Source organism: Podarcis erhardii (genome assembly GCF_964252035.2).
Source record: "Podarcis erhardii genome assembly, chromosome: 4".
Lineage (NCBI taxonomy): Eukaryota > Metazoa > Chordata > Lepidosauria > Squamata > Lacertidae > Podarcis > Podarcis erhardii.
In genome coordinates, this window is record NC_138508.1 from 70690566 (window position 1) to 70715635 (window position 25070).

The 25070-nt window shown below is 42.5% G+C and overlaps 1 protein-coding gene across 1 annotated transcript in view; it reads left to right on the forward strand.

Moving 5' to 3' along the window:
* Positions 1 to 573: 573 nt before the first annotated feature.
* Positions 574 to 25070, forward strand: part of ANOS1 (anosmin 1) — a 93841-nt gene continuing 69344 nt past the window's right edge. Inside the window, exons 1-2 of the mRNA XM_081858696.1 lie at positions 574 to 1074; positions 23433 to 23480. Of these exons, the coding sequence (XP_081714822.1) occupies positions 832 to 1074; positions 23433 to 23480 (291 nt within the window). The 5' untranslated portion in view covers positions 574 to 831. The remainder of the gene's footprint in view (positions 1075 to 23432; positions 23481 to 25070) is intronic.

The window sequence follows — 25070 nt, forward strand, 5'->3', positions numbered from 1 at the left end:
ACTCACTACTTGTGGGTTTGTGTCATAGCTGTCAACGTTTTCCCTTTTTTAAGGGAAATTCCTTTATTCCGAATAGGATTCCTCGGAAGAAAAGGGAAAAGTTGACAGCTGTGGTTTGTGTGTGTGTGTGTGTGGGGGGGGGATCATTTGGCGCTCCGCCTCAGGCAGCCCAACTTCCCCTCAGGCCCTCATCCCTTCGAGCCTTTGCCCCTTTGCCCGCGCGCTGCACTTGGCAAAGGTGCTCCGTCAGGTGTTTTGCGCGCGACAGATGCACGATTCCCGCCCGCCCGCCCGCCTGGAGAGGGGCGCCCGTCTTCGCGGGAGCTTCGCAACGCTTCAGCCCATGCCGTGTGCAGCACGGCAGAAAGTTCTTCACCCGAAGCCTCCCGCCTTTTCGACAACGCCAAGCCCCCTCCCCGCCCGCCCCCCAACCCATTCCCTCGCTTCAGCAGCAGCACCGCCGCTCGCGCGACCTGCCCGCGGTCAGACACCCCGCCCCCTCCCGCCGCGCTGCCACTCAGGCCTCCCGCAGCCAATCGCGCCGCCTTCTGTCACCCCTCTCCCCACCCCCTCCTGGGAATGAGGGGAGGGCGGTGAGCTCGGCGGAGTCTGGCGGGGGGTTGAAGAGAGTTGGATGGTTGAACTTTTTCTCTCGCGCCCCCCCCTCCCCTCCTCGCCGAGTTTGCTCCGCGCGCCGAGGCTGCCTTGTCTCGCCTCCTTTCGCCTCAGTGGCGCGCGCCGAGAGCGTCCGGAAGGCGGCTGCTGTCGGGGCTTCGCTGCTGGTCCTGCTCCCGCGCTTCCTTCTCGCCGGCGCGCGCTATACACAAAGCCATGGGGTTTCAGGAGCCCGGCGTGCCTTTGACCCTTCTCCTCTGGATTACGGCTTCGTCCTGGGGCTGCCTGCCCGGAGCGGCGGCCGGCGGCGCTGCTGCTACCTCCGCAGCCGCCGCAGGAGAGGCGGCTCGCAGGCAGGACGACTCCTTCTCGGCGGCCAGCGTCTACGGAGCGAGGTGCACCTCCAGGTGCCTCAGTCTGCAGATCACGCGCATCTCCGCCTTCTTCAAGCATTTCCAGGTACGGGCGGCGGCGGCGGCGGCGGCGGGAAAGCGCGAAGCTTCCCGGGCGGGAGGGCAGGGCAGGGCGAAGCCTCTCTCCCTCCGCAGAGACCTGGTTCGCACCTGGCTTGCTCCAACTCGGCTGGGCGGCTTCAGGCGGGAGAGAGGGAGCGGGAGGAAGGGGACGGGGGGACTGAGGGGTCGCGGGCGGCACCTGCGCGCAAGGCTGCGGAGCCTCCTTCGCGCTTTACGCGAGTCCCGTGGAACGCGGCGGGCTTTGCTCCCCGGGAGACCCGCGTAAAGCTGGAGGAGGGGGGGGGGCTCGGGAGGCGTTAAGCGCAGTGAGCGGAGAGCGGCAGTTGCCCCCCCCCCCGATTACTTATTTACACAAACCCAAGGGTCACACACACACACACACACACACACGTCTCTGTGATTCTAAGGGAGAAGTGGATTCGTGTTTGAAGGTGGTCAGTTACTCCGGATCAAGCCACGCCGATCTTGAAGTGGGGCAACAGGGGTGCCTGGTCGGACAGGGCGATCGCCGAACCTCTGAAAGCAGATTATTTACTCCTTAACAGTCACCAGCAACACACACAATTAAAAAAAACACACAAATAAATAAGGGCTGACGTCCCCTTTCCTTTCCGCGATGCCTGTTCACGTGTGGGACATATTTCCCATCTAAGTTAGTACAGTAATTATTATTTTATCCGAATGCTCAAAGAGGTCTCTATTCTTTCTAGTGAGTGCGAGTAACTAGAGAGAGGTGGTTATTCTGGATTCACCAACCCATGATAAAAGTGTGTGATTTCCAGTAAGCTTCTTTCTTACTGGAAAGCGTTATGGCATGTCTATATTGCTTGACTCCTGAAATTGCTGAAAAGGTAGAAGACAGGGGAACCCCTCCCTTGCCCAGTAAAACATTCAGTTCATTCTTACTGGTCCCTTTCAGTGCAAGCCTGCAAGTGTCTGCATGTGTGAATGAGAGTGAGTCCTGGTAGATGCTGAAGTTGTTCTTACACTTCGCTGTGGTTAAATGCAGCCCTGCATTCTACAGTTGTGTCTTTGCAATTCGGCTCGCAACCGGTTTGCTAGTTTGATTGGCCAAGAACAGTTTAGCACACAAGCTGCTTGATTCTTTTCAGAGTTTAGGCTGCCTGACTCTACTGAAATCACGGGCTTTAGATGTTCCAGCCTGCCTAACGCTGCATAGGGTTGGGCTGTAAGTTCAGAAAACAGGGCACTTTGAAAAAAGGTGACCCCTGAAGGCAGGGAGGAAAGAAGTTAATTTCTTATGTGGATCTCTGCAGGTGTCCCATTTACTTTGCATTTCTTTCTCTGGCAGTTATTTTGATAGCACAGTGTGTGTAATGTAGCTTCTGTGCTTCCTGCCAAAGGCAATGTGCTGAAGCAATTCTCCCTGATCACTCACGTGCCGATCATGTTTTGATTTTGCCTGGAAAAAGAAGCAGGAGACGATAATGGCTCCATTTTCCACCAGTGCTTTTCAGTCCAAAAGCAGCTGAATGGGTGGTGGTGATGTGATAATCAATAACTGTGTTTTCTGTTACCTACCCTAAGCATTTTTGCAGCATATAGTATCTTGTTTCTTATGTATGCACTCCTTTAAGTAGTAGGCAGATTTGATGGTACTGTGTTTTAGGTTGACATTCTGAAAGTATGAAGTGGTAAGATGATGGGACCATAAGTTACTTTATATTCAGAATACATGTGTGTTGGGGAATAGTTTTTCCTTCAGTGAAGCTTTTCTTGATTTTCATTGTTTCAGAAATTCATTTATATAAATGTCCATTGTCAGACCAGAAGAAAAAAGATACAACAAAACATCCCTCTATGCTGCCTCTTAGAAAATGGATGTTACATGCAGCCATGGTTTTATTGTGTAGAATTACAAAAACCTTGTACAGAATAGGTACTGGTTTCCTGAGTGAGGGGGTTATTCTTGTAGCCTTCTGATCAGGCTTTTTTTTTAATCAATAGAAAAAATAAATCCAGGCTTTTCCTGCCATCACTTTCTATGCTTAAACTACAGTTACTCTAAAAATCCAGATGAGCACAACCTCTGATCATGTGGGGCTAAAAGTACAAGCCTTTATCTTGGCACCTACTCAGAAGTAAGTCTCATTATGCCCAATGAGGCTTCCTCTTATGTAATAGACTATAGGACTGTGGCCTAATTGTATTTTTTTTTCCATCCAAAGCTTGCTATTTAAATGCACATCTGCATCTCATAATTATATTCCTTGGACCTTTGAACCGTTCTTCTTGTATGGGTATGCATGAATCTATTAGTGTTGTTTAGTTCTTCTTTACTTCCTGGCAATTCACACCATGGAACAGAATCATCCAGGTATCTGTTCTGCCAGTGCAGCTTGCATGAGTAGTTCTGGGATAACCAAGGCAGGGATAAAGGGCACCTTGTTTAACAAGGAGGCTATTTGTGTGCATCTCTTGCTTATTGCAAAGCGTTCAATCAACAGCGTGGGAAGCTGCAGGGTGGGAGGGATGCAGTGTGTCCCCTAAGGCTACAATCCTATGACCAGTTAAGTGTGCTTAAGCCTTGTTGAAATAAATAGGATGTAGGTGTGTTACAGGGTACAGAGTTATAGTCTAGCTGTAGAGGGCACCTGCTGTTACATTTATACAGATGTGGCCTCTCCAGATTCTACAACAGAACATAGCATATCTTGTGCCACAGAATTCTACTTTCATCAATTTGAGTAGATTTTATTTGAAAAATAAGAGCAAGCTGGCTACTGGTAAATCCAATATGGACATATTTATCATATCCATAAGTTCTTCTTCATTTTAAAATTCAGCACATACAGTATTGCTGACACAATGACTCAGGAACTCTGATAAATTAAAAGACTCTTGATACATCACGGTTGCTTGATTTTTAAACAAACCCACTTTAAATACTTTCTCTGTTCACATGTGCTGGTATCCACTTTGTGGGGAGGAGAGTGTAATAACTGGAGTAGGCAGAGATAAGTTCCTGTGCTCATTTTGAAGGGTTTGGAGGAAAGCTATTGTATATAAAAAGATTGAGCCTTGCTAACTGGTGGTGGGGAACATCAACATTTGTAGAGTATTTCTCGATGAGCTAAGCTCTCACATTAAATACATGCATAATGCACAGCACAATGTATATATGATTACTTATATTCCATGAAGTAGGCAAGAATTACAATACAGACTAGTCAGCAAAGATATGGCATGAGAATACTCTCACTTACTACCTGTGACAAAATCCTGCTGACTCAATGGGAGATCGTACTAAGCAAATGTATACTGTATAGGATTGACTGCACCTGTTTGTATGGTGCACTCTGTAGCACACTTCTAAAGGTTGAAGTAGACTTTGGTCCATTAAAGTTTATGGTATAGTGAGTTTTTTTAGGCTATAAAATGCTACAAGACCTTATGGTTCTTACTAAAGAATGGTTATGAAAGGTGTTATTCATCTACTTTTGCATTCCCCCCCCCTTTGCATTCTTGGGAGAGATAGCCAATGTTAGTCCTACTCAGAGGAGATGTAATGAAATCAGTGGGTCTGCTTCTATTACTCTTAGTTTTCATTCACTTTCATGTTTTCACTTATTCTTTACTTGGTTGTTGAGACCTAGAAAAAGAATAAGATCTGAACCATGAACTGAATGAATTATAATAATTTCCCAGCATCCCATTTGCAAGTGAAAACTAACACATTCACTTTTTAGACAAGCTCTTCATTTGAAAGCACAAAGTATGTATGATGATTCCAAAGCACAGAAAAGCAAGACAAATCAAACCAAATCCAGACTAGATGATGAAAAAGTAAAGAGATAGAGCTTGATTGTCATCCTCACTATTATCCTATGGAGCACTTGGACTTCACATTCAAGGAACAATCTGTGGTAGGGCAAGAACATTTCATCTGTCTTTGAAAATGCCTACTTTTGTAGGCAATGTACCCAGGTGAACCAGAAAGAAGAAGAATCAGAAGTGCACTCTGTTGTTTCAAGAATGCAGGGTGTATAGAGCATGCGCGCGCACCCCCCCACACACTGTAACCCATCTGCATTCATGATTAGTATAGTTAAGTATTGCTTAGATAAAGATACACTGGATAAAAATCCAACCCAAAAACTGCCTGCTATGAACATGTCTTTTCTTCAGGAGATATATCAAAAGCTGGAAATTGTTGAACCCAGTTAATTATCCTGAAAGGGGATTAGTTACCTCCACTTTTTTTTTACTGTTGTCAGTTGGTTGTAACTCTTTTTGTTTTACAGTTTCACTGGCTAAAGGAAGCAATTTACACCAGCCAGTTCTTAGTGAAAGGCCTTTTTATGTGCGTGCTTTCTTGGCATGATTTCTTTCTGAAGTAAAAACTGCTGACAGAATGCACATTGCCAAACAATAGTGATTACATTTTAATTAGCTGGGGTGAAATAAGCTGCAAATTACTCAGTTAGGACTTAATAACTGGCTGGTTCCCCCCCCCCCATGCAAATCAATTGCAAATCAGTGGCTTTAATCCTAACCTGTGAAAGAAAAATTCAATCCATCTAAATTATAGGGGATTAAATACTTCTAAAACTTGAAGCAGTGGTAACATACAAAAGGCAAAGTGATCTTGTTAATAAAGGTTAAACTTTCTGTTCTCTTTTAATTGAGAAAAGAGAGGAAGTGAAGAGGGATATGGCAAACATAACATTGTCCTTACTACTTGGGATATACAGGTGATGTCCAAGTCAAGCAGGTGTGGTCAGCATTGTTCTGTCATGAAAACAAAGGTAACTTTGCACTGTTACTTTACCATAGCCAATTCAGAAGGACATTTAAAGTGTAAATGATGCTGCAGTACAATAATCCATTACCTGTCTTCAGACTTTAAAAGAAGTGAATACTGCTATAGCTTGAACAGCAGGACCAATTGTCTTATAGCAAGAAATACAAGACTTGCATGTTTCGTCCTAAGAGATCTCTGATTCATCTGCACCAGTCTTTGATTTACTGTATGAAGACATTGCTTTGATGGCAGTTACTAAGCTGGTCTCAAAGGAAGTAAAGTAGGTTAAATGGTGCTTTTTACTGGGCCACAATCTGTAGGGAATAGTATACAAGCTTTGGAGTTTTGTCAGAGCTGGTTTTTAAAAAATAGTTCCATACATACACACTTTTTCTCTACATAAAATGCTCCGGAGGAATGGGATTGAACTGTTTGTGTGTTCTGTAATTGGTAAAAAAAGGATAGTTCAACTCATAGTAAAATACCCCTGTGCACTTGTGAATAGCAATAGATGTGTGGCGCTGCAGGGCAGAGTATGGCAGATTACAGTTAGGAGAAAACATAGCTAAATCTTTGTCGCGTGAAGACGGAACTAGGTCGTGTTCTCTTGTATTAGACATCCACATTGTGCACATGATTTCAGAAACTTCTGTGCACCTTGCATGGTCCAGTTGTTGCTCACATTCAGTTAGGTAGTTGGCATTTGGCCAAGGAGAATTGGGTAATTTTCCCTCTCAGTCCTGAAGCTCACTAGGAAATCTGAGGCCCAACCTGTGGAAGAAAGTTGTTGTGAGGCTAAAGTGGGATAATAATCTCCATGTGTGCCACTTTGAGCTCCTTGGAGGAAGATCAGGAGTTGAGATATATCTACAAGACAAATACAAGGCTATTAAGAACACAGCCATAGCCACAGTTTTCAGCCATAGTTGTTGAAATTGAGTCTCTTCTAAGATGTGAATGGCTCATACTCTTCTTTAGGGGATGAGATAAAACCAGGGGTCATCAAGCTTTCTGGGCATGGGCTGGATCACTCCTGCAGAGATCCTCTGTGGGCTGGACCGGCGCAGCACGATGCTGGAAGTCGCATCTACACATGTTCATGGCATTGGAAATTGCTTCTGCGCATGCCCAGATACCGAAAATCACGGCTGTGCAGACGCAATTTCCAGCATCTAGGCATGCGCAGAAGCAATTTCCAGAGCTGCAGAAGAGAGTCCCCGTGCCGTGCTGTGCCGGTTTAGTGCAGCGTGCAGGGACTCACCAAGCAGGCTGCTCAATTTGGGGGCGGCTCATGGGCCAGCTAAGCGACCCTCATGGTTGCCGACCTCTGGATAAAACCTCTTAATCCCTGCTTGGCTGTGAACCATATTTTAATGTTTCTTGTGTCTAATGACTCCATATATCATTTTTGTATCATACACTTCATAATTTGCTATAATCTTGGGAGCATGGCAATGAAATTCTAATTTGGATTGAGCTGCCTGGTTCTCTGTCATGCATGAAAACTGCACCAACGGTAGAGAAGCTTAAATACACAAGGTACTTTAACACAACAGAACTTTCTGGTTTTGTGGTTGGATGTTGTGTCTTTGTGGTGGTGTTGTTGTTGCTGCTGCTGTTCTACAGCACTTTTAGCTTTTGGGGAAAATATTATAGCAATATCTTAATAAATTAAATAAAAGAGAGGTGTGTGGGTGTGTTTCTTAACTTTTAACAACTCGTTAATGTTTTCCTGTGTAATCTCTCCAAGTAGGCCCAAGACAGTAAAAAAAAAAAGCCTCAAAGGGAAGCAATGAAAAGGAAAATGGACAATCAACATGCCTGTATTTCATGCTTAATGTTTTTGCTGCTTTTGTAAATGTAGTCACTCTGGCAACAATGAAACTATTTCACTTCCTGCCATGTATAGATCTCTGTAACTGTGTAACTGTGATATTCTTTGTGGTATCCATATGTAACTTAACCAGTGTCATGGATAGGTCTGTTGGTAGAGAATCAGACTTAATCTCAGGGCCATAGCTTTGAACCACACATTGGGCAAAGATCCCTGCATTGCAGGGGGTTGGACTAGATGACTCTTGTGGTCCCTTCCTTTTTTTTTAATAAATATTTATTAAAGTTTTTGAATACAGATACACAAATAATAAACAATCTTACTTCCAACGCAACGTGGTTTCATCAATTCTTTGGACTCCCTCACGTCTCCCGCTCCCATTTTCATCGTAAAAGTTTTTTCCAAGCAAATTATCAACTTGTTTACGGTCTTATATCCACTCATTTAAATATAATCTAGCAATTCTCCAAAAAATTTATATTTTCTTTAATCTCACTTATCATCGAATTCAAATCTATTTTAGTGGTGGCCAATTTTTATAATCTAGCATCCTTCTTAACTTTCAACCAAGTTACAATGTTTTTGTAAATACATCTTAAATTTCTTCCAATCTTCTTCAATCCTCTCTTCTCCCAGGTCTCGGATTCTGCCAGTCATCTCGGCCAGTTGCATATAGTCCATCAGCTGCATCTGCCACTCTTCCAGTGTGGGTAGATCTTGAGTTTTCCAGTTTTTAGCAATGAGTATCCTTGCTGCCGTTGTTGCATACATAAAAAATGTTCGATCCTTCTTTAACACCTTCTGGCCGACAATACCCAGGAGGAAGGCCTCTGGTTTCTTAGTGAAGGTATACTTAAATACCTTTTTCAGTTCATTATATATCATTTCCCAGAAGGCCTTCACCTTAGGGCATGTCCACCAGAGGTGAAAGAATGTTCCTTCATTTTCTTTACATTTCCAACATTTATTATCAGACGAATGGTATATTTTGGCAAGTTTAACTGGGGTCATGTACCATCTATATATCATTTTCATTACATTTTCCTTCAGAGCATTACAAGCGGTGAAGTTCAACCCAGTGGTCCATAACCTTTCCCAGTCCTCAAACATGATGCTATGCCCAATGTCCTGTGCCCACTTTATCATAGCCGATTTAACCATTTCGTCTTGTGTATTCCATTTTAACAGCAAGTTATACATTCTAGATAGTACCTTAGTCTTTGGTTCTAACAATTCTGTTTCTAATTTCGATTTCTCCACCTGGAACCCTAACTTTTTGTCATTTTTAAAAACTTCTTTAATCTGAGCGTAATGTAACCAGTCTCACACTTTATCCTTCATTTTCTCCAAACTCTGCAATTTCCAATTGTCTCCATCTTTTTCTAATATTTTGGCCATTTGGCCTCCATATTGGGTCTTTTTCGGGCCTTAGCTTCCAGAGGCGAAAGCCACCTCGTCTTGTGGTCCCTTCCAACCCTACAATTCTAGGGAAATTTACTACACTTTACCCACATGTTCTAGATCAGGGACGGGCAGCCTGTGGCCTTCTAGATGTTGCTAAACTATAAATCACACCATCCCTGACCATTGGCTATGCTGGCTGAGGCTGATAGTAATTGGAGCCCAACAACAGCCCAGCAACAGCTGGAGGGCCATAGGTTCTCCATCCCTGTTTTAGACAAATGGAAAAGTCTGTGTGTCTGTCTAGAAGAGATGCCTCTGGAGAACCTTCAGATTTCAGTGCATTAGGCTTTTATATGAATCTCTAGAGCCATGTAGTCTGCAGAGCATTGCTTATAATGTGATAAAATAGGAAAGACAGTATTCTTAGCCCATATGCACAGGTGTGATCCAGTTCCTATTCCTGTGTTCTTTATTCCATTAGAGGAAAACCAGACTTTTTGAGAGTGGCAAAGTGCAGATGGATAGACACAGGCAGAAGAATGCTACCTAATAAATTACATTGTGTGTTATGTTGATTAAGTGCTAGGCATGCAGATGCTTCCATATATATATATTTTTTTTATAAATATTTATTAAAGTTTTTAAATATAAATGCACAAATAATAAACAGTCTTACTTCTATCACAGACATAATTTCATCACTTCTTTGAACTTCCTCACGTCTCCCGCTCCCATTTACATTGTTAAAAGTTTTTTCCAAACAAATTATCAACTTGTTTACAATCTCATGTCCACTCATTCAAATATAATCTAGCACTTCTTCCAAAAAATTTTATATTTTCTTTAGTCTCACTTATCATCAAATTTCAAATCTAATTTAGTGGTGGCCAGTTTTTTATAATCTAGCATCCTTCTTAGCATTCAACCAAATTACAATGTTTTTGTAGATACTTCTTGAATTTCTCCCAGTCTTCCTCCATCTTCTCTTCTCCCAGGTTACGGATTCTGCCTGTCATCTCGGCCAGTTGCATATAGTCCATCAGTTGCATCTGCCACTCTTCCAGTGTGGGTAGATCTTGAGTTTTCCAGTTTTTTGCGATGAGTATCCTTGCTGCCGTTGTTGCATACATAAAGAATGTTCGGTCCTTCTTTAACACCTTCTGGCCGACAATACCCAGAAGGAAGGCCTCTGGTTTCTTAGTGAAGGTATACTTAAATACCTTTTTCAGCTCATTATATATCATTTCCCAGAAGACCTTCACCTTAGGGCATGTCCACCAGAGGTGAAAGAATGTTCCTTCGTTTTCTTTACATTTCCAACATTTATTATCAGACGAATGGTATATTTTGGCAAGTTTAACTGGGGTCATGTACCATCTATATATCATTTTCATTACATTTTCCTTCAGAGCATTACATGCGGTGAAGTTCAGCCCAGTGGTCCACAACCTTTCCCAGTCCTCAAACATAATGTTATGCCCAATGTCCTGTGCCCATTTTATCATAACCGATTTGACCATTTCGTCTTGTGTATTCCATTTTAACAGCAAGTTATACATTCTAGATAATACCTTAGTCTTTGGTTCTAACAATTCAGTTTCTAACTTCGATTTCTCCACCTGGAACCCTAACTTTTTATCATTTTTAAAAACTTCTTTAATCTGAGCATAATGTAACCAGTCTCGCACCTTATCCTTCATTTTCTCTAAACTCTGCAATTTCCAATTGTCTCCATCTTTTTCTAATATTTCCCAATATTTTGGCCATTTAGCCTCCATATTGGGTCTTTTTAGGGCCTTAGCCTCCAGAGGTGAGAGCCACCTTGGAGTTTTATTTTCCAGTAAGTCTTTGTATTTTGTCCAGACATTAAACACTGCTTTCCTGACAATATGGTTCTTAAAGGCCTTATTGATCTTAACTTTGTCATACCATAGGTATGCATGCCAACCAAAAGCATTGTTAAAACCTTCCAAGTCCAACACGTCAGTGTCTTCGAGAAGTAGCCAGTCTTTTAGCCAGCAAAAAGCTGCGGCTTCATAATACAACTTTAAGTCTGGCAGGGCAAAGCCCCCTCTTTCTTTCGCATCTGTTAATATCTTAAACTTAATTCTGGGCTTTTTGCCCTGCCAGACAAATCTGGATATATCTTTCTGCCACTTCCGGAAGCACTCCGTTTTGTCCACGATCTGTAATGTTTGAAACAAAAACAACATTTTTGGCAATACATTCATCTTGATAGCAGCAATTCGGCCTAACAAAGAAAGCTTCAATTTTGTCCAACTGTCCAAGTCTCTCTTAATTTCAGACCAACATTTTTCATAATTATCCTTAAATAGACTCAGGTTTTTTGCTGTTATGTTTACCCCTAGGTATTTTACTTTTTTAACCATAGTTAGTTCTGTTTCTCTCTGAAACCTTTCCGACTCTGTATCTGTCAAATTTTTTCCCAACACTTTAGTTTTCTGTTTATTTAATTTAAATCCTGCCACCCGACCAAAATCCTGTATCAGTTGTAATACTCTTTTCGTACTAGATTCTGGCTCCTGCAGAGTCAAAACTAGGTCATCTGCAAAAGCTTTCAATTTGTATTGTTTCGCTCCGACCTGAATCCCTTCCACCAACCGGTCCCCTCTGATCGAGTTCAAGAGCACCTCCAGAACCGAAATAAATAACAAAGGGGAAATCGGGCAGCCTTGTCGTGTTCCTTTTTCAATTTTGAACTCTTCTGTGACCACATTGTTAACTATTAGTTTAGCCTTTTGTTCTGAATATATTGCGTCAATCCCATTCTCAAACCCCCGTCCCACTCCCATTTCATTCAAATTTCCCTTCATAAATTTCCAAGAAATATTGTCAAAGGCCTTCTCCGCGTCTATGAAAATTAACACTGCTTTTGTATTTATATCTGTTTGCAAAAGTTCCAAAACGTCAATAATGTTCCTAGTATTTGCAAACATATGTCTGCCTGGGAGAAAGCCTGCCTGGTCTTTATGAATTACTTCATTAAGAACTCTTTTAAATCTACTTGCCAAAATATCTGCAAATATTTTGTAATCCACATTCAGAAGGGAGATGGGACGGTAGTTTTTAAGTTGTGTCTTTTCAGCTTCAGATTTTGGTATCAATGTGATAAAAGCTTCCTTCCACGATTCCGGCGCCTTCTTCCCTTCCATAATTTCATTACAGACCTCCATCAATGGTTGGATCAGATAGTCTTTTAGTGTCTTATAATACTTGGAGGTCAGACCGTCTGGCCCTGGAGATTTGCCCAATTGCATGTTCTGGATAGCTTGTTCAATCTCTTGCTGTGTTATTTTGTTGTTCAGGATTAATCTGTTTTTTTGTGACAACTTTGTTAGACCATTTCTTTCCAAAAATTGTTTAATCTCAACCTCATCTTGCGGCCCTTGAGTGTATAATTTTTTAAAGTATCTCTGGAAGCACTTTCTAATTTCCATGGGGTTCTGGATATTTCTTCCTTCAATTTCTAGGTTTGTAACTGTATTTAGTTTCTGTCTCTTCTTCAACTGCCAGGCTAGCAGTTTCCCACATTTGTTTGCCGATTCAAAAGTTTTTTGTTTCATTAATTTAATCTTCCATTCTATTTCTTGGTTTATCAATTTGGAATATTGAGCTTGATACAGTTTAATTTCTCTCAGAATCGGCTGTGACTTCGGATTTGATCTTAATTTCTTCTCCAATTCTTTGATTTTCTGCAAAATCTTATCCTTCCTTTCATTTTGTGTTCTTTTCTTTACAGTGTTCTGTTGTATCAAGAACCCCCTCATGACAGCTTTGCTTGCGTCCCAGATAGTTCTTTTTTCCACCGTAGTGTTCATATTTATTTCAAAATAATCCTTTAGAGTTTTTTGGGCCTTCTTGACAATCTCCTGATCTCTAAACAAGCTATCATTCATCTTCCATCTAAAGGAACCGGTTGGCAAAAATGTCATATCCATCTTCAGCGCATTATGGTCGGAGCAGGTCTTTGGGCAGATTTCCACTTTTCTGACCTTGGGTGCCAGACCTCTAGATATCCATATTTGGTCGATTCTTGTCCAAGTCAGTTGGGCTTCAGAGAAGAATGTTCCCTCTCTTCCCAGGGGGTTCTTAGTTCTCCAAATGTCAATCCAGTCCATATTGTCTGCCATTTCAAAAAAGGTCTTTGGCAGTCTGCCGTCTTTTGTAACATTTTGATTTTGTGACTTATCCATGTTTGTCGATACGACCCCATTCATATCTCCCATCATAATGATGTTGTTGTAGTCCAGATAGTCCAGCATAATCTCATGCAACTTCTTGTAAAATTCCGATTTCCCGTCATTTGGTGCATAAATTCCTAATATCAAAATCTTTTCTCCTTAATATTGTATCTCAATTCCTAATATTCTTCCATGTTCGTCTTTGAATAAGAATTTAGGTGACAGGCTCTCTTTTGCATATATCACCACTCCTCGCTTCTTTACTCTGTCCGAAGATATGAATTCTTGACCAAGTCTTTTGTTTATTAACACCTTTCTATGGAGCCTAGTCACATGTGTTTCTTGTAAGCAGATAATATCCAATTGTTCTTTTTTTAATATATGAAAAATTTTCCTCCTTTTTTCCGGGATGTTGCAGCCATTAATGTTCCAGCTCAAAAGTTGCAGAGACATCCTGAATAAATCTGGTTATTTTTCAGGGGGTGGTATCTTATTCAGAAGATCTTCAGGGTCCAAGGGTGCAGGTACCTCTGGTGTTTCAGGCCCTGGAAGTTGGTCAATTCCTTTGTGAAGGTCCTCTCCGTATATGTTCAGAAATTTATCTCTATCTTCTGATGTTCTGATTTTGATCTTCTTCCCTCTAAAAGTAAAAGATAGTCCTTGAGGAAATTCCCACCTAAAGATGATTGAATTCTTCCTTAGTAGTCTTGTCAACTCCAAATAGTTAGATCTAAGATCTAGCAGTTGTTTAGGAATATCCTTGTAAATCTCAATTCTTTTGTCCAAAATGTCCAGTGACTTTCCGTAGTGTAGGCCCAAAATCTTATCCCTTTCCTCCTTTGACCTCAGTATTATCAAACAGTCTCTGGGCTTCTCTTTCTTTAGAAGTCTTCCGAGCCTAAAAGCCGAAACAATTTTAAAATCCTTTTCCTCTAAACTCCAAAATTTGGAAAATTCTTTAGTCAAAAACTCAGCTAGGTTGCCTTCTTCCACTTCTGGTATTGCTCTTATCCTTAAATTGCTCTCCCTGTTCCGCAGTTCAAGCATGGACAAATAGGTCTGATGTTCACCTACTTGTTTGCAGAGTGGTCTTACCTCTTGTTCTAAATTTTCAAGTTTTTGGCTAGTATCTTCAGCCAATTTCCGATTTTCCCCTGCAGCCTCCTTCAATTCTGCAATTGCTTGAGTATTCTGTGCAACTTGTCCAGATAATTTATTTAAACATTCTGTGTTCTGCTCAATTTTATATGTTTGCTCATCGGCTTTCTTGTCCAAAGATTCTACTTTCTTGTCCAAAGATTCCAATTTTTCAAAAATTTTCTCTAAAATAGCAGTGCTTGCCCCTGAGGCCATATCTTCCAGTTGTAATTCCTCAGTTTCTCCCTCCCCTGCCCGAGGCAGAGAAACAGGCAGAGAGACAGCTTCCACCTCAGAAGGCAAAGTAGGCACAGATGATCTACGTGCCTGTGAGGCTGCGGTTAAAGTTGTCAAAGTTGTTTGTTTAGTTCTTCCTCTCCTTCTTGTACCACTCATTCCAAAGTTATCTAAAAGTCAAGGTCAAGCTGAGTTGTTCCCATGAGAAAGCCACAGCCCAGATGGTAACAGTCAGCAGAGGGCCGGGAAAGGGAAAGTAAAATAAAAGTCACTGTTATAGGTCCCAAATCCTCTAGGGGGAGTTTAAAATATTTCAGGAAAGAAATCAATTTCAGTTAAAATAAAGTCAGATTTCTAAGTCCAAGAACCTTCAATAAAGAGATTTTTCAGCAGAGTTGAGGTTTAATACAGCAACAGTGTTTCTGATGGTGCAAGCTGGTAACAAATGCCTTAAAGTAGCAAGTTCAAATTCTCTCAGATTGTTTCAAAGTTCAAATTCAAAGTATCCAAACTGCAAACTGCAAGCTGACAGCTCAGTTTCTCAGGCAGCTCCAGCGCCTGGGGTTTTTAGTTAAAATGTAGCTCCAAAGGGAGAAAGATATCCCCGTATAAATTAAAATATAAAAGTCCAACACATAAAATTATTGTTCCACTTTGAATAAAGTTCAATGGGTGCTCAGATCAAGTAATTTAAAAGATCTCTCTTTGCCTCCACTCCTCCAGCTCTTTGCGTTCAAGTTCAATGGGAGCGGAAGACGGACTTCCTGTTTTTCGTCACTCCGCTTTCAGCCAAATTTAATATTTTAGAGTCCCAAATTGCATACAGTCAGTTGTTTACTCACGAGTTGTTGTTTTCAGAGCATAAATTTCAGGAAGAAAGGTCAGCGCTCACTGGCAACAGCTACGCGGCTTCACTCCGCCGATTGCGGAACGACCCTCAGCGCCGCAGCCTCCTCCGCGATCCGGAGCCCCTTACGGGGTTCCTTCAACGTTTCGGTGGCCGCTGCTGGCGCCCGCCGGGTCCCGGGACCGCAGGCTTCTGCTGCCTGCGGGTTTCCGTTTCGGGTCTCCGCTGCGCCGTAGCGGACGACCCTTTCTCGAGCGGAGCTTCCCTTCCCGTTAGGAAAGGGCAGCCATTGCCCTTCGCGCCGCCTCCGGAAGTCGCAGATGCTTCCATATAGAGTTTAGTTGTGTAGGTGGATTTCAAGGTTCTGGAGATAATCCAAAATAGATTTTTGGATAGATTTTGGATATTTAAACTTGTTTGTTTAGGACAGACATCAGGGAATTCCTGACTGACTAATGTGAATTTGCTTCTTAGTATTTTTTGGAAATTCCATACCTCCCTTGAATCTCATTTGTGTGTTATTTTTTTTTTCATTTTGTGTTGATGCTCATTGGGAGTCTGTGTAAGCTTTTACAAGAATGATCTTGGAAAAAGCAAACTTACAGAAGATAATAATTTCACTTGCAAGTGAACCTTGATGCCCCATTCCAAAATGTATGCATGTATTTATGTTTATTTCAACAACTTATATACCCCTTAATATCTTAGTTTCTAAGTGGTGTACAATATATTCTACAAAAGAGACACCCTAGATAAAATCAGTCAAAATGAATCATAAATCTAAATAACATGTACAGTGTCTGCTAATATTTATTTCAACAATGCATTGTGACTAAGGCTTCACTTTTTCAAACAAATTTTTAGGACCCAGAGTGGAATCTGGACCTGCACAGTACTACATCAGAATATGTACTTAAATTCTCCCATGTTTATGCGAATTTGGGTGAAGAACTGGGAGTGGTCAAGCTGTAGAGGGAGAACTTCCCTCTACAGCTTGTCCCTGACCACTGGTCCTGTTAGCTAGGGATCATGGGAGTTGCAGGCCAAAACATCTGGAGGCCTGCAGGTTGGGGATGCCTGCTGTAAATAGTTAACAAACAAGTATGCACTTTCTTAGACTTAAAGTGCTTCTGAACAGGATTTTCCCTATTGTATAAGTTTTCAAAAGTTCTCATAAAATGAGGGAGAGTGCCATTTCTATGATATAATTTATCTGAATTCTATTTTTCTTCTTCTTCTTTCACCACATTTCTGGTATTGAATGAAAGGCAGTTTTCCTAAAAAAAGGATAACAACTTTGGTCAGCCCTCATAGCCCTTCACTTCATCAAATCTGGCCCTCTTTGAAAAAAGTTTGGACACCACTCACTTAAAAAGGTGCTAAATGAACGGTGAATGATATTGAATGTCACAATTGCATTGTGGTATAATTCTACATCTAATATGCATATGCTAATTGAAAAATAGTAATTTATTTAATTATCTGGAACACTTGTACCCTACTCTTCCACCAAAAAGGTCTCCCAGAGTGGCTTAAAGGTAAAGGGACCCCTGACCTTAGGTCCAGTCGTGGACGACTCTGGGGTAGCAGCGCTCATCTTGCTTTACTGGCCAAGGGAGCCGGCGTACAGTTTCTGGGTCATGTGGCCAGCATGACTAAGCTGCTTCTGATGAACCAGAGCACAGCACGGAAACACCTTGAGTGGTACCTATTTATCTACAGTGGTACCTCAGGTTATATACGCTTCAGGTTCAGACTCTGCTAACCCAGAAATAGTGCTTCAGGTTAAGAACTTTGCTTCAAGATGAGAACAGAAATCGTGCTCTAGCGGCACGGCAGCAGCAGCAGGCCCCATTAGCTAAAGTGGTGCTTCAGGTTAAGAACAGTTTCAGGTTAAGAATGGACCTCCGGAATGAATTAAGTACTTAACCTGAGGTACCACTGTACTTGCACTTTGATGTGCTTTCGAACTGCTAGGTGGGCAGGAGCTGGGACCGAACAATGGGAGCTCACCCCTTTGCGGGGATTTGAACTGCCGACCTTCTGATCAGCAAGCCCTAGGCTCTGTGGTTCAGACCACAGCACCACCTGCGTCCCTCCCAAAGTGGTTTACAAACAATCAAATAGGATAAGACAGGTCCCTGCCCACAGCCTTACAATTTAAAAATCCACGGCACACAAGGCAAAGGGACAGGGAGGGATTGGGGGGGGGGATGTCACAATTTTCCTTGCCCTGATTTCCTGTTGTTGAGCATGGATGTCTGGAGTAGGGAAGCCTATATGTACATGTATGTCCTGTGTGATGAATCTGTCAAGGAAGCTAGGGAGAAGGACCATTCAAGAATTATTCAGCCACTTAAGTTCTAAGCTTGCATTCTGAAGTGGTACCACCAAGCACATATAGTAACTTTATTGCCAGGAAATGTAAGAATGGAGGGACACTGTTAGATTGACATTTTATTGGGGATTAATAGTTCTTATATAAATCAATTCCTCCAAGACACTTTCTGATAATTATACCATGTGTTTTTAATTTGGTTCATCCACCAAAAAATAGCCTTAAATGCATGAAATGCATCAGTATTGTTCATCATTTGTATGTGCAATAAATATCTCTACCTAACTTTGTGCTTTAGCTCAAGATTTAGATGCTCTACCTTTTCCATTTGCAGCGATCAATTTTGTCAAATACCATCAAATCATCACATGCCTGCAAAAAGCATACTTCATGATCTTGCAATTTAAATCTTTGTCCTTGGGCACTGTGATGAAACAAAATAGATGAGAAGAAGGTTGCTTCTTGTTCAAAAGGATTTTCTTCCATATTCCCGAAGATAGATTTTCTGTCATTCTTGGTTATGAAAAGAAAGGTATTGGAAAAGAACTTGAATGAATTTTTAAACTACTTGCACATTACCCGGAGTCCTGTAGATATACCACGTATGCATCTGTGGGCAGTAACACTGTTGTGGATTTGGCTGGCTTCATCATGGTGAATGAGTGTCTAGGGCCTTTGTTTTCTCAGGGTTATGTTTTTAATGACTGTGGATGGTCCCCTGAATGGGCAATTCATTTTACAGGATTAGGGTCTCAGACCAGTGCTTTCCAGAGTTTGTGCATGAGTGAGCTGAGTGTGTCTGGCTGGAGCTAGCTGAAAGTGAGAGAGACCTGCACAAGTTGCTTTCTGATGTTTGCATATAAGAGTATACAATTTGGGATTTGCAACAATATTCCTCTTGCATAACAGAAGTGTTTTTGAAACAGAAACCTATAACAGGGCAGGGAGGAGAAAGATTTTAGGAGGGGGGAAATGTACACATTTGCCTCTTCTCACACTTCTGAAGTATTTCCTGTTGTTCTATGTCAGGGATGAGGATGTTGGATTTCACTTGCATCAGCCCACAGACAGTGGCACAGACAGAGCTTCATGCTCTGGCACTGGGGGGGGGGGAAAGAGCAGGTGGGGGCATGGCTGGCGCGCATCCCGGGGGCGTGGGGTGCCACCTGCAGGGGTGTGACACATGTCCTGGGGGCATGACACATGTCCTGGGGGTGTGACGTGCCATCTGCGGGGGCGTGGTGCCTAGCGGGGGGGGGGGAGCTGTGATGGCACCCCACCGGGATTGCGCTGCTGGGGGCAGTGCGCTCCCTCCGAACTCCTCTTCCTCCGCCAATGCCCATAGATAGCATGAGCAATTGTCATGAATGATTGTAGTCCAGTAATATCTGAAGGACAACAGATTTCCCATCCTTGTGCTAACTACTGCTAAAGTGCTCAGATTCAGGGGCAGAAAACATAATAGCTATATAAGAGATAGGAGTTCCCTGAATTTGCAGAAGCCAGTACTTTTTCTGACAGTGGCCCATTTCACAGCCACAGTGATACGCATACCAACTTTGATATTAGAAGGAATGTGGGGCACAACACTTGCTTGCATGTCCCATAGCTGTATCTCAGATATATATTTGGTGTTCATTTGAAAATCTCATTCCTCATTTTGAAAGCAGTGGAAAAAGACTTACATGTGTGGTTAAAGTTTGATTAAACCACAGACATCTCAGAAAGAAAAATAATGGCATGAGTGATAATTCGCTTGTAAATCTTACTCCCATTTTGGCTATACATACTAAATAATTTGGGGGGGCACTAGGGGGCGCATCAGAAGATGGCTGACAATAACATCTCTCCGACTCACACGAGGTAATTTGGAGGCTGTGATGGGAGTAAATAGCCTCCCTACCCCCCCCCCCCAGGATTGTGGGGTGGGACTATCCTTGCCTGCTGTGCCCTATTCCACCCCTGAGTTTGTGGGGATGGGGGCACTAGGCACAATGCCCTCCTGTGGGATTTCGGCGCTCCTGGACGCCATCTCTCATCCGCGCCACTAGCTGCAAGAACTTCAAAAGAAACAATTTGGATGAAGCGAATGCACATATTTCAAGGAAGAAGGGGGAGTAAAGACTGCTAACAGAAGAGATCTCTGATAAAACAAGAAGAGTCGAAGGAGCAAGTATAAATCACGAGAAGATACGCAAAGACTCGGTATGGCAAAGGGACTGATGAGGGAGGGGGAAAAAACCTTACTTTCTTTCTTATATGTGATTCAACAAGACCCCCCCCCAAAAAATCAGAAATGTCGTTTTAAGGACTTAAGCTGTGGATTTAAGGCTGTGTGGAGATAAACTTTCGAACCAAAGCATGTTTTGAGAAGAGCGTGGAATGTATAAGGGCTTTGGAATGACGCAGTTAAAAGTGCCGTCGCCATATTGGGAAGTTCTGTCGGAGGACTTAAGTCTGAGAGGAGAAATAGAGAAATAGAGCTGTTTTTATGTTGTGGGTGAAACTCCTCAGTGGGACTTAAGAACGACAGTTCTGTAATTAATGATGGAAAGAGCGCTGTTATCTATGAAGGCGATGATATATGGAAACCATCTCGATTCGAGGATTGGAAGAACGGAAAAATTCACACAGGATTATTATTGGTGTTTATTGGCTTAAGGAGACTATCAGAAGAGATCATAAAGAAAAAAGAGAAAATATATGAACAAGAGGTGATGTGGAAACAACAGCAAGATAAGACTGGATAGAATTATGAACTTTGTTTGGACTGATTTGGACATTAACGCAGTAGCAAGAAGATGATCAGAATCCCCCTTCGGATCTTGAAATATGGGTCCCCTCAACAAAATTTAAAATTCGGCTTTGTACTTCGGAATTTATGTGATGTGATTTGATTTGATTTGATTGGCCGGTTAATAAAAATTATTTTAAATAATAATAATAATTTTGCAGGCAAGCAACTTTTGTAGGCTGTTTTAATTTAGGGGTGCCAACTTGAATAAATATTGGGAGAGCAGGTAAGCCCCACCCCACAAGATGCAGCACATGCACACCATTTGAATGGCAATGCCCATCAACCTGGGTGGGGCACCCCCCAATATTTTATTGGGGGAAGCTGAAGGAACCTTGGCCCCTAGAAGTTGGCTCCTATGACCTCCTGCCAGTTTTCATTTTTTGCACTTTACATTAAAAGTTAAAATGCACTCATATTGTGAACAGAAATATTTTCAGAAGGAGAGGGGATAGAAAGTGGGAAATTTACTCTAAATGTAGCAAAAAGCTAGTCTTCTATTACATTGCTTATAATACTAAGAATTAGAAGACAATGACAGATTCTGAAAGGAAAGAGTTCTACTTTGCCATAGCAAAAGTCTTGCCACCTTACAACTTGATGCATTAGACTGCAGTCCTAACCCCACTTTCCTGGGAGTATGTCCATTGAATTCAGCAGGGTTCCTTTTAAGTAGAGTAGACATTTTTAGAACTTAAGCCTGTCTGTGGTATTTATGAAGAACCCATTCCCTGATTCTTCCTAGTATTCCAAAGAAGCCTGAATAATTGCAGTCACACCTATCCCAAACATTGGGATTTGAAAGAAATGGCTGCAAATATTGGACTGTGTGCAGAGGTTATGTTCTGACTGAGGCTATAATCCTATGAACCCTTACCCAGGATTTTGAACACTGTGGGACTTGTGTTGGAGGAAATATGTATAGACATGTATCTGGCATATGAGCGCACACAGTTAGCAGGTCTACAGTTGGCCTGCCACTTACACAAGAGTTTGACACCAAAGGTCCGTATACAAAGGTAAAATCATGCAAAGTCAGGAACCCCTGGAACCACTTGCCTGTGAGGGTCAGACCTGCTTACTGGGTTCTGGGAAGTTTGCAAGAGGGCGCTGGGACCCTCCGAGAGCATGGCAAGCAAGGAAAACCTGGGTGTGCAGGTGGAAGAAAAACAAGTAAACAGAGAACAGGGAATGGCAGATTTCCCCTGCTCTCCATTTGTTTATTTATTTTCTCCCTGCACAAGTTTGCATTCACATATGGAAAGGGAATGCCAGTTGTGGGCCCACTGTAGCATTTTAGTTTAGCAATTTATAAGCAGATGACTTTGCTACATATATTGTTTGTGTTTTGAAATTGTGTTTGAAGCCTCTAGTGTGGCAGCTTTCAAGGCAAGAAGAAGCAGCCTCTGCATTTGGGATATTTATCATGATAGAATGTTCCAGGTGACCAACATATTCCAAAAGCAGGAGTACTTCATCTGATTTAGTGAAAAGAGGCCACCGAGCTGTAAAACTATGCAGCTAGTTGCTACTAATCTGCAGCTGCAATCATTGTTCTCTTCTGTCATTCCTTTATAGGAAGAATAAAGGATTGAAAGCAGTCCATGAGATATTAGTTTAACATTACTACTGGCTAGGTTTTGGAAAAGGAAATAATAAATTCTTGGCTGGCACGGGGACTGCTAAAGTACTTCTGTTAACTGTATGTTATTTATGACATCCTCCTAAACTTTTATGTCTTCTGTTCCTGTCCATTCACAAGCGTTTGCATGAGTCTTATGTTTCACATTTATTTATATGTGTGCTTTAGTATATTTAAGATAACTTTATGGGTAGTTGCTGCCAACCAAAGAGCATTAGATTTTAAGATTACACGGTTTTAAGGGCTGAAGATGTAATGTGCTAATGAGGATAAGATCAGGGGAGGGGGAAATGTTAATGTTTCTAAATATTTTGGAAGAATCTCCACCTTTAATGTATTTGGAAAGGTATTTATTTGGCCATCCTGACTAGTGTAAGGCATGGTAATGACTCAAGAAGCACCTTTCAAAAGCACCACATGGGATAGTGCACACAATGTCAAGAGCTACAGCACCCTGTCTCTTATCAGTTACGCTTCAAAAAAGAAGATAAAAAAGATCAAAGGAACTGGGTGGATGAACATATGAATTTTGCCTGCTAGTGCATGTTATTTTACATCTGCTGTGAGGTATATGTCCAGAATTGTATGTATCATTTTTTAAAATAAATAAAATAAAAGCTATATACTAATTATTAGGACTCCACACAACCCTGCCAGTCTACTCTCTGGTTCCAATCTGCAGACCCCAGTCAAGATGAACTGCCCTGGGCCAACTAGGGACCACCCTCTGCACCTTGGATATAGTCCCAAATTACTTTGTGGGCAGGGACCTATGCCCCTATAAGGGAGGAAAACCCTAATTAAACACACAACCATGATGGAGTGGGAAAGGAGACATCATTCCTCTCCCTTGACTGAGCAGGGGGTTCTATTCTCCAGGATGTTCATCACAAGTGGCTTATATGTGGGGAATAAGCTTGCGAGTGAGCACCCTTGTTATCACCTTGTTGGTCAAGTCAGCAAGGGAAGTTGGCATCACAAAAAAATCTTAGAAAGTCACCAACCTAACCAGAAATGGAAACAAAGTCTTGTTTTGTTTTCAGAGTGGGAAAGAGGTACTATGGGAATGCACAGGAAATATTGGCTTAGCCTGAGAAGGAGATATGTCACTAATACTTCTACTATTTTTTCTCTCCCCCAGAATAATGGTTCCTTAGTCTGGTGCCAGAATCACAAACAGTGTTCAAAGGTATGAAACTTCCTCTCTCTCTCTCAAAGATATAGTACAAAAATGTTATCCATCATTGTACTTTATTGTTTATGGATTGCTATACATTTCATTTTGTTCTAAGCACTACAATGCATTTATTTCCATTTTCTTCGCATACAACAAAACTCTTAAAATCTTGTTAACAATGAATATATGTATGTAATCACTTGCTGTATATTAAAACTTTGTGGTAACTTCTCCTTCTTCTTCTTCTTCTTCTTCTTCTTCTTCTTCTTCTTCTTCTTCTTCTTCTCCTCCTCCTCCTCCTCCTCCTCCTCCTCCTCCTCCTCCTCCTCCTCCTCCTTCTATTCTGCCCTGTAAGAACTTTCCTGCAGAGGCATAGCAAGCCCAGGTGGTACCCGGTGAGAAATTTTTTTTGGTCACCCCCTCCCCCCCATCGACAGCTTGGGGTAGGCTTGGAAGTCGTGGGTGGGTGCAGAATGTCTGCCCCCTTTCCTATGCCTCTGCGCCCCACCCCCACAACTCTAAAGTAACCCAAGCCATCGGGGGAAGCTTGTCCTCTCGGGAGCCACGACTCCCGTCCGTCTGTCCTCCTCCCTCCCTCCCCAGCTCACTGTAAAGTGGCAAAGTAGGAGCTGCTTACAGCGAGCCAGGGAGGGAGGGAGGCTGGGAGGCGGGCCCATGGCTCGTCGTAAGTGGCTCACGCTTTGCCGCTCAGCAAGCCAGGGAGGGAGGGATGGGGAGCTGTGGCTCCTGTCCACCCCTCCGTGGCTCGCTGTAAAGCAGCAAAGCAGGAGCTGCTTATGGTGAGCCAGGGAAGAGGGATCCCATCGTGGTCTGTATGGTGCTCCAACGGCACCGGTGGCAAACCTCTATGTACAGTGCATGTGTGGCGTCACTACATACAGCACATGCGTGCGACACTGCACATGCATTGTACGTAGCTGTTTGCCGCCAGCTCCACTCAAACGCCGTACGGACAGTGGCGGGAAATTCTGCTCGTGGCTACAGCCATGAACGGAGGATCCTTCACATGAGGCTGGGGCGGCAGGGCAAGCACCCCATGTGGTGTCTTCTTGTCACCCTCCCAGACGTGGAACTCGGGGTGAATCACCCCCTTGCCCCCACCTTGTGACGCAACTGCTTCCCTGTTCCATTTACTTCAATTAAACATCTTGGCTCTCTTCTGTTTGTAATTAATGGGCAATATCCAGTGTTAGTCATACTCAGAGTAGACCCATTAATATAACAGAGCTCAATAGCTTGATTTCACATTTCATACTAAGCCCAAACTATGGCTTAGTGCAAAAAGGCTGGCTCTTGAGGAGGAGATAGCAGCCCCTTTGGCCAATGTTTTGCTTGGCGTGACATCTGAACCCAATTACAAATGATGGTTAAGGAGGAAATAGCCTTGGACAACACACCAAACCAAAACATGACTTAGCTGCTGCTTGGAGCTCAAAAGGCCAGGGAGAAGCAAAGCTCCAGGAGCTATCTTATTTGTGCTGAACAGTAGGACAACATGCAAACCAAGTCATTGAGCATATTCTGAGTATGACTTAGAAGTTGGATACCACCCTGTGGGGTTTTACAGTTGCTTTATTAGAG